We start from the raw sequence: 10,334 nt of genomic DNA on the forward strand, positions 1-10,334 counted from the left end.
CCCCTCCCCCTCCCCCCCCTTAGGTTAGTGCCACTGAATGAAGTGTCTTTAGACCTTTACTAAAGGGGGGAATATTATTATGATGTTCTTGTGCACAGCAGAATTGTAAATTGGCTGATTTATCAATGTCATGTTCATAACTGTACCGGAACAACAAACCTTACTTTAAAAAAAAAAAACACGTTCAACTCGGTGCTCCCGCCTCTTTAAAAAAACAACCCAAAAAAACGTTGTAGTGTTGAAAGGGGTTTTAAACTTATATCATTTCATCATAAGATGGAAAAGAAAACCCGCAACAATTTTGAAGGCGGGATAAAATTATTCACAATCGTAGTCCAGAGTGGTAGTCGTTCTTGACGATGTCGACTATCCAGTCCAGGTAGGCTGAGACGTTGGTGAACACAGTGGGTAGAGGGTACGTCTCGTTTCGCTTGCAGCCTTTGGGTCCGAATGACGTCAGGCCTGCCAGGTAGTTTCGACCACCGAACTGACAGTACAGAGGCCCACCAGAGTCGCCAGCGCAGGCAGAGCTGGGGTTGTACCTGACGTCATTGCAGATCTGGTCTGACGTCACGTTCTTCGGATGGTGGAATTTAGCCCAGACGTCGGTGCATTCTTGTGACGTCATGATTGGGACGTGCGCTTCCTGGGGACGATTACAATTGTATGAATTCGACTTTTAAATAACCTGGGACGATTACATTTTCATAGATTGTTCTCTTTAACTTAAGCGCGATTACAATTGTATAGAGATTCGAATCTTTAACTTCAAGCCAATTACAATTGATAGAAAGAACAACAATAGAAGAAAAAGATGTTTTTTAAAACTGAGATGTTTACGGTTTTTTGTCACGACGAGGTGGAATAAGACGTTTGTTAGTTTGGGGGCTTGAGGAGTTATTAGTAGAGGTATCATCTGAAAGATGATTCGTTTGCCTTACTTTCATTGAAATAAATATCCATCTATCTTGAATAGAACTCAAGATATTTGTGATTGAAGGAAATGAGGTCACATGGTTTCAGTGGTGAAATTAACGAGAAAATGGCCGCCAAACAGAAAATGACACGCTGTGTGCCTTCAATTTATGTTTTTCAGCAAATTCACATGGAAAGTATTTTTATATGGACATATAAAAGAGGTTGAGCCAACACACACAAAAAATTCAATAAAAATCTCCGAACTGGCGAAAAAATGCATGTTTTTTGTTTGTTTTTGTGTTTTTTTCGTTTTCTGTATTTTGACGAGCGCTTGATTTCACCAATCTGCCTCAAATGTGTGTGTTATCGAGTCAGTGATCTCCGTTTCATGACTCCTCCTCCCTCTCCTCCCCTCCTCTCCCTTCTTCTCTCCTTTTCTACCCTCCTCCCTCCCTTCCTCCCATCCTCCCCACCCTTTACCGTATCTTATCCTCCTCACCCTCAGCACAGACTCGTCTCCAGTCCCATTGTACTCCCCTCCTCCTCCCTCTCTTCCCCTCCTCTCCCCTCCTCTCCCCTCCTCTATCCTCCTCACCCTCAGCACAGATTCGTCACCAGTCCCCTTAGTACTCCCCCAGCCCTCTCCTCCCCTCCTCACCTCTCTTCTCCCATCCTCTCCCCTCCTCTCCTCTCCTCCCTCTTCTCCTCTCCTCTCCCCTCCTCACCCCTCCTCTCCCCTCCTCTCCCCTCCTCCCTCTTCTCCTCTCCTCTCCCCTCCTCTTCCCTCCTCTATCCTCCTCTCTCCTCCTCACCCTCAGCACAGATTCGTCACCAGTCCACTTTGTACCCCCCTCCTCCTCTCTCCCCCCTCCCTCCTCCCTCTCCTCCATTCCTCCCCCCTCTCCTCCTCCTCACCCTCAGCACAGATGCGTCTCCAGTCCCCATTGTGCTTCCCCAGCCCACGATGAAACATGTGGCGTTCTCGTCAATCCGCGTCTGCGGGTCCAAAATGGTGACCGGTACGACAGCTCTAGAAAGCTTCACAGGACTCACCACCCTGAAAGTGAAAGTTTAGTTAGTTACAGTACGGTAGTAAGCGTTTTACTGTAGGCCTACTTGAAACACAATAAGGTCTTATATATTAAATGTAATACGCTTTGAGCATTTTCTAGAAAACGAAAAAGCGCATCATAAATGCTATATATTATTTGTTATTAGGTGCCGAAGATTAGACGTGTTACAAGAGAGTAACAAAAATAAAACAAACCAAAAAAATGGAAGGGAGGTAAGTAAAGGATGATAGATGTTTTTTGTTTGTTTGTTTAGTATAGGGTTTTACGGCGCTCGCAACTGCATAAGGTCATATGAGCGCGTGGAACACACCTAATACTTTTTCGTTGGTAGGAAATTTTGAATTTTGCCCGGGTTGCGGCCGAAGCCTACTCTTATCGATTTTAGACCACCAAGGGATCTTTAACGTGCGCAACTTGCACACGGGCCCTCCGAGATTTTTCGCCCTTGTCCGAGAAGGCTAGGTGTAGATCTTTCCTACCAGAAGATCAAGGGTGTGGCAGAAAGACAGCAGTAAGGAGGAGCCAAGGAGTAGCAGTAGAAAGGCTGCAGAAAGAGTCAAAGAGGGGGCAAAGGAGGTGAGGGGGTGGGGGCAGAAAGTGGAAATGAAAGCAGACAACAGAACATTGTTAGAGATCAGGAAAGGATGTGAAAGGAGACACTTTTAGAGAAGAAAATATTTTGGTCGCTACCCGGAATCGAACCCGGGACCTTTGAATGAGAGGCCAACACCTTAACCTCTAGGCCACGAGAGCCCCCTGATAGATGTTTGGTAGGAAAGAAGGAGCAAACCCGGAAAGTTTGGTGAACATTCACTAGAGCAGATACAAAAGCTTACCCACCAAAACCGATGCCACGTAGCTACCTTAGAACTACAAAGTCCTCTCCTTAGTTTTGTTATAGTAAACGTTTTACGGCACTTGCAACACATCATCATCATCATCCAGTGCCAGATCTGCGACAGACATCGGCGATCATGATTTTCCATTCATTCCTTTGCTCGGATGCTCTCAGAAAAGCTACGTTTCCCTGATTTTTCCCTCTTACCCATTTGTTTAGGTTCCCTAAGTATGTTGTTCTGGGCCTACCTTGCAACACAATAAGGTCATATAAGTAGAAAGATTAGATTTTTAGTTTAGTTTTAGTAAGAGTTTAAGAGTTTTTCGGCACTTGCAACTCAACAAGGTCATAAGAGTGGTGAAGATTAGAGGTGTTACAAGAGAGGAACAAACACAAAAAAGAAGGAGGTGAGATAAAGACGATAGTTGTTCGATAGGACAGAAGAAGCAAACCACACCAGAGCACCCGCCAACCACCCTAGAAGTCCTCTTTGCTCAGTTCCTAGCTTTAAAAAATTATTCGACGTTAAAAAATACGACTTTCACAACACCTCAAGCTGTTTCAAATGCAATTCTTTGAATATTATCTTCTTGAAAATGACTCCGAATAATCTTACGATTTTGCAAAAGCAGACAAAAGTTTGATGTCTGACCTCATGATCTTGGTTACACAAAACGGCCAGAAATGTCAGATAGAATTTTGTAATTCTGATGTATTAAATTGTCCAAGACGGCCACCCATCGTCGAGGAGAAAAGTGATTGTCTTAAACAGGAGGACGTTTTAGACAGTGTCATTTTAATGTAAGTTTAGTTAAGTTTTACGGCGCTCGCAACTGCATAAGGTCATAATATAGTGTAAAGCGCATAGAGCCTGCTGTTGAGCGGGGATATGCGCTATACAAATGCTATCTATTATTATTATTATTATATGAGCGCCAAGGGGTGGATGTCAATAGAGAAGTCCAAACGGGGAATCAGGCTTACTCTGCTCACCTCTCTAGCCCCAACAGCATAAAGTCTGCTTCAACTATAAAGTAGTATAATGGCATCCCGGAAATACCAGTTCACAAGAGAGGGGTAAACATACAAAAGAAGTAGAGGGAAAATGACGATAGTAAGAAGGAAGAAAGAAAAAGCAGCAGTTCCCCCATGTTGTTCCGGCACAGTTATGAGTATGACATTGATAAGTAAGATAAGATATGATAAGATACATCTTTATTGTCCAGATCCTGGCACATTGGATTGGTGTTCCACCACGAGTACACACACACACACACACACACACACACACACACACACACACACACACGTGCACACACATGCACACACAAGTAGGCTTACAATCACATGCATAATATAAATGAGCAGCAATATAAACAATAATAATCGTAAGCTAGATACACACTCAAAGTTATTTTGATGCATGCTCTAAAATCAGCCCATATACAACTCTGCTGTGCATGAACATGTCAACATCCCCCCTTTAGGGGAGGGGGGCTACACCCCCAAAATCAAAATTCGGCTCAAAATCATGGAATTTGAGTTGTAGGCATTTTTAGCTTCCTCAGCCTCTCCTACAACTATTTCATGGCATAAGAACCCCAAAAACCGTATTTTTTCCCATACCGGGCATGTTTGTTACCACCATTTCCTCATAAAGTCAATATTTTATTTTTCTTTATCGGCCGTTTTCTCAAAATGCTACTTTTGTCTATACTTTTTTGAATAACTCCACCATTTTTCAACCAATCTTTATGAAATTTTCACAGAATTAAGAGAAGAGGTAATACTAAAAATTTGTCTGTTGAATTTTTGATATATGGAATAGATTTTTGGTGGTGGTGTCTGGAGTGTGGATTTTCACGGATGTTTCGCAAACTTGAATGCTACCTCAGGAAAAAATTCATAAAAAATGTTCTAATTCGATTAGGGAAAAAACAACAGACACATTTTTAGATCTAATGTTTGTAAACACGCATGCAAAAAAACAATCAATTTACATGAGTGATAAATGCGGTATTCATTACGTAAGACATGTCAATAAAATCCAATATGGAGGCGTATCCATGGAAACGAAACTTTTTTCTCAAATTTGATTGCGGATTTCAAGACTCCTTACTATGCTTGTTATATGTGTGAAATGTGGTAAAATTCGGTCCAGTAATAAGCGAGATAGCCTCCAGGTGTACCCCGGCCCTCATTGTGATTTAAAATTAAACGCATTTTCAATGTCCTGTTGACTGCACTAGGTGCGTCTGTGGTGGAATTAAGCGCATTCCCTTTTTTTCTACCATACATCAGCGGTGAGTTTGATCTAGGGCTGGGCAATGAGTCGTTTTAGCAAAATCCGGATAATATGTTAGTGCACCTCTTCGGTAAATAATATGTTATGAACCGATTCGGCAAATGGGTTAGAACCACTTTGATAAACGGGTTAGCATCACTTCAACAAATGGGAGCACCAACTTCGGCAAACGGGTCAGGAAAGAGAGTTAAGAGTCTGAATTCGGATGATGTCTTATTGAGGATTATCCTATTATTCGGATATTTATCCGGATTCTGCCCACCTCTAGTTTGACCCCAATAAAAGGAAGATCTAACTTTACGTGGTACGTCATCCGTCTTGCACCACAAGCAGGTCACACGAGGGACTTTTATATTATAATATAGCGCATTTATCCTTGCTTTGCTCTGCAATAATTATGGTCTAGATGTTTTACAATTGTACACCTGAGAACAATATCAAGATCAAGTCACATTTAGATGGTTTCGAGAGAATGAGCAAAAACATCATTCGGGAAATACAGACACGTGAGCTGTGATTAGTGGGCTTAATACGCTTTTTTCTGGACTTGACCTTGTTGTTGCATTTAGGCTTCACATCTTTTAACAAGAATAAATGGTCGTAGGAACAGAATAGCGCTTCGTTAGTGTCATTAATAGATAGCTCATGGTCGTCACTTTCGAATCGTATGCAGAACTCTATTTTTAAGAAAATGTGACTTAACCTTGTTGTTTTTCCCAGGTCTTCTATTGGTCGCTTTGAAGCGCAAGGGGGCTATCCCGAAAAATGCTGTGTTGAGAAAATTGACAGTAAAGTTTTTGCCCCTTGTTCAGTTTATTAAAAAGACAAGGAGAGTTTTCTCTATAACCAAGCAAATACGTGTATACACACTAATGAAACCAAAGTTCTATAGTTAGAGCAACGCCCATTTTTGGTGTAGGTCAAGATTTCTGGAAACCCCCGAAATCTGGGTTAGCCCGTTTGTCCTTAAAAGCGACCTATTATTTGTTTTGTTTGTGTAAAGGGAAGCACATGGACCCTGTAGCAGTCTCCTACAGCCTGTGTTTACATGTGCACCCAAAGACTCACTTGAGGAGGGCTATGTCATTTGCAAAAGGCCGGCCTTTGTTGTACTGACTGTGCCGTATTGTCTTTATAATGAACCGGCCTTGGGTGTACTGCGTCCTGTGTAGAGAAGATACGAGATACAGCTGCAACCTCGCCCACCCACACTCCATCAAAACATAGTTATTGCTAAGGTGGCGATAAATATACAAAGAAATAAAAAAGTAAATAAATAAATTTCAGTACATAAAAGATGGATGATTAAATAATTAATAAGTGAATAAATAAATAAATAAATAAATGACTGAATGACAGTATGAATGAACTAATGAATGAATCAAAACATCAAGCAAGCAAGCAAGCAATCAATCAATCAATTGATCAATCGATCCAAAAAAATCAAGAGGTAAAAGTAGAGGTAAGTGTAGGGGTAGAAGTAGGGGTAGGGGTATGGTATGGGTAGGGGTATGGTATGGGTAGGGGTATGGTATGGGTAGGGGTATGGTATGGGTAGGGGTATGGTTGGGGTAAAAGTGTGGGTATTGTATGGATAGGGGCATGGTAGAGTAGGGGTAGGAGTATGGGTAGAGGTAAGAGTAAGGTTTAATGGTAGGCGTTGGGATAGGGGTAAGTATTGGGTTTTGGGGTAGGGGCACGGGTAAGTGTTAAATTTAGAGGAAGAAATAGGGTCAGGACAGTAAAAGGAATAAGAGGCACAGTGGTTTCCAAACCGTGCCATCCTCCTTAGTTTTTAGAAAGAGCTTTACGGCACTTGCAATGCTTGCAACACAATAAAGTCATAAGTGCCTAAGATTAGAGGTGATACAAGAGAGAGTAACCAACACAAAAAAGAAGGAGGGGAGATAATGACGATAGATGTTGGATAGGAAAGAAGGAGCAAGCTACTCCAGAGCAAGGTAAGGGTAGGGGGTAAGACAGTAAAAGTGATTTGTGTCATCGGCTGAGTCCATACTAGCTAGTGACGTAGAACGCACTGAGTTGAGGTTTCCAAGTGTATTCTCCCTTGCGTTTGCCACTGTGCAGCCTGTTTTCTATTTTTGGTTTGGCTGCTCTTATTGGCCCACATGGGCAAATAAGCTGGAGCTTCTTGGCCCACATGGGCCATTTAATTTTAATGCGTTGTTTTTCAAAGTATTTCATACATGGTATTGTCCCAACTTGTTCTCTAGCTTCTTAGCTATTGTTCATCTTTTTATTTTTAGCATTAGATTGGAAAACTGTACATTCTCAATTTAAAATATGTGATTGATGGACTAATTTGTTGAGCTATTTTTGAAGATGAGATGACTTTTCGTTCTTTCTCTAGTTTTTGATTAATAAGATTAAATAATAAATAATAAATACGACTATTACTATTAGCATACGGTATCCTTAATAACACAAATGAGTTTTTGTTATCTTTTAGGATTTTGTTGGTTTGGGAGTCATATCTATACTCCTTAATTTTATCGGATAGTAGAAATTGACTTACTTTCAGGAGTAAAATATAATATTAACTTAAGCCTTAGAGAAGTGTATAATTATAATATAAAATAATTTCTCTGATATTTAATGGGGATTTTGCAGTTGTATTTTCATTGAAAAATTATCATTTGTGGATTGGGGGGGGGGGGCCCGCGACAAACACAGGGGAGATAACTCACAATTTTGTGGGCAAATAATAAATGTTGTAGGGGAAATTGTATATGCTCCAGTGGGCCAATAAGCACTCCGTTTTGGTTTTTGTTTAATTCAGGTTGGATCGTCCATATTTTATTAGGCGGCATACTAGTGGTTGTGTACATGTGGTCAGAATAGGCATATTATTCATTTTATTTCCTTTAAATAGAATTTTGTCAAGTAGGACACACCGGAATGACTGGGTTTGTTTTGTTTTAGCTGAGGTTTTACGGCGCTCGCAACTGCATAAGGTCATATGAGCACCATCACTGGGGCTCTCGTGGCCTAGAGGTTAAGGTGTTGGCCTCTCATTCAAAGGTCCCGGGTTCGAATCCGGGTAGCGACCGAAAAAATGTCTTCTCTAAAATTGTCTCCTTTCACATCCTTTCCTGCTCTCTACCAATGTTCTGTTGTCTGCTTTCATTTCCACTTTCTGCCCCCACCCCCTCACCTCCTTTGCCCCCTCCTCTGGGCTCCTGACTCTTGCTGCAGCCTTTTTACTGCTACTCCTTGGCTCCTCCTTACTGCTGTCTTTCTGCCACACCCCTGATCTTCTGGTAGGAAAGTTCTACACCTAGCCTTCTCGGAGAAGGGTGTAAAATCTCGGAGGGCCCGTGTGCAAGTTGCGCACGTTAAAGATCCCTTGGTGGTCTAAAATCGATAAGAGTAGGCTTCGGCCGCCACCCGGGCAAAATTCAAAATTTCCTACCAACTGAAAATAGTAGGTGTGTCCCGCGCGCTCATATGATCTTATGCAGTTGTGAGCGCCGTAAAACACTTTACAAAAACAAACAAAACCATCACTGAGTTTGTTTTGACAAGTGGTATCCAAACTGGTTCATCCTCCAACAACCCGGGGCTTGCTGCTGTACCCTTCACGTAAGCTGTGCTGAGCAAAGACGGCGTAGCGCGCTCTGCAGTGTGCGGCGGTCAGTACCCACAGGTCAGTGATCAGGACCCCGCCACAGTGGATGCTGTCCAAGTTATCACGGACCAGCCGGACGATGGAGGGATAGCTCAGGGGTTCGGTCTCATGACCTGGGGCAAAGAGGGAACCATTGGGGTTTATTATTACAGTATTTTTGTTTTAATGTTATTACTGCTCTTTTTAAGATGTAAAAAAAATTATTATTTTTAAAATTTTCATTACTATTATTATTATTATTATTATTATTATCATAATTATTATTATTATTATTATTATTATTATTATTATTATTATTATTATTATTATTATTATTAATATTAATAATAATAATAATAATAATAATAATAATAATATTATTATCATCATTATTATTATTATTATTATTATTATTATTAGATAGTAGTAGTAGTAGTAGTAGTAGTAGTAGTAGTAGTAGTAGTAGTAGTAGTAGTAGTAGTAGTAGTAGTAGTAGTAGTAGTAGTAGTAGTAGTAGTAGTAGTAGTAGTATCATTATTATTGCCATTATTTTGTTGTTGTTGTTGTTGTTGTTGTTGTTGTTGTTGCTATTATTATCATTTATTATTTTTATCGTTATTAATATTGGAGTGTTCACGTGACTTCAACAAAACTAGTGCTTTATTTTTCCCTTTATTTGCACGTTCATGGTGCGTACTAGAGGTGGGCAAAATCCGGTTAATCTATAAGGATAACCGGATAATTCTCAATGAAACATTATCCGAATTCAGACTCCTAACTCTCTTTCCTGACCCGTTTGCCGAAGTGGATGCACCCATTTGTTGAAGTGATGCTAACCCGTTTGTCGAAGTGGTTCTAACCCGTTGGACGAAGCGGTTTATGTCATATTATATTTGCACAAGAGGTGCACTAACATATTATCCGGATTTCGCCAAAAGCGACTCATTGCCCAACCCTAGTGCGTACCAAAAAAACTAGTTTGTTTTGTTGGGTTGATTTTTTTGTTTTTTGTTTTTGCTTTTTGTTTTTTATTTATACAAGACAAAGGGGCTTCGACCATGACAATGCGTGGTCTAGAATATTATGATTAAAATCTATGGATTAGGACACCGAATAAATTAACTCAATGACGCCGCGAAGAAGTTGAGAACTCAATATTTTCCACGTGACACACAAAGAGCCGGGATATTACATCACAGTCAACGGTGTCGTAAATCAAACGAAGAAAAAAAAAGGAGGGGACAAATACAGTATATTATTGTACGTGCATATCGGAATGGGTGAGGTGCAGAAATCATTTCGTTAAGTACGAATTTCGTTATGTGCGTATTTAGAATGCAAAAAATTCCACGTACGATCAAGAACACATCCAGTGCCGGAAAATCTGTTCGCTATGTGTTTGTTTTGCTTTGTACCTGTTTGCTCTGTGGGTGCTAAATCGTAATTCATTCACCCCCGTCTTCGCCGATTTGAGCACTGTAAGCCTGCGTGTCTGTGCATGTTTGTGTGTGTGTATGTTAATGTGTGTGTATGTTTGTGTGTTTATGCATGTGTGTGTGTGTGTGTGTGTGT

General features: G+C 40.8%; 1 protein-coding gene across 1 annotated transcript in view; it reads right to left on the minus strand.

Moving 5' to 3' along the window:
• Positions 1-230: 230 nt before the first annotated feature.
• The window catches only part of LOC101855539 (CUB and peptidase domain-containing protein 2), a gene marked incomplete at its 5' end in the record, with an annotated part of 11,680 nt that continues 1,576 nt past the window's right edge, over positions 231-10,334 (minus strand). The window contains 4 exon segments of the mRNA XM_005112189.2: positions 231-646; positions 1,834-1,975; positions 6,203-6,298; positions 8,731-8,896. Of these exon segments, the coding sequence (XP_005112246.1) occupies positions 323-646; positions 1,834-1,975; positions 6,203-6,298; positions 8,731-8,896 (728 nt within the window). The 3' untranslated portion in view covers positions 231-322.

Source organism: Aplysia californica, unplaced genomic scaffold (genome assembly GCF_000002075.1).
Source record: "Aplysia californica isolate F4 #8 unplaced genomic scaffold, AplCal3.0 scaffold01205, whole genome shotgun sequence".
Classification (NCBI taxonomy): Eukaryota; Metazoa; Mollusca; class Gastropoda; order Aplysiida; family Aplysiidae; genus Aplysia; species Aplysia californica.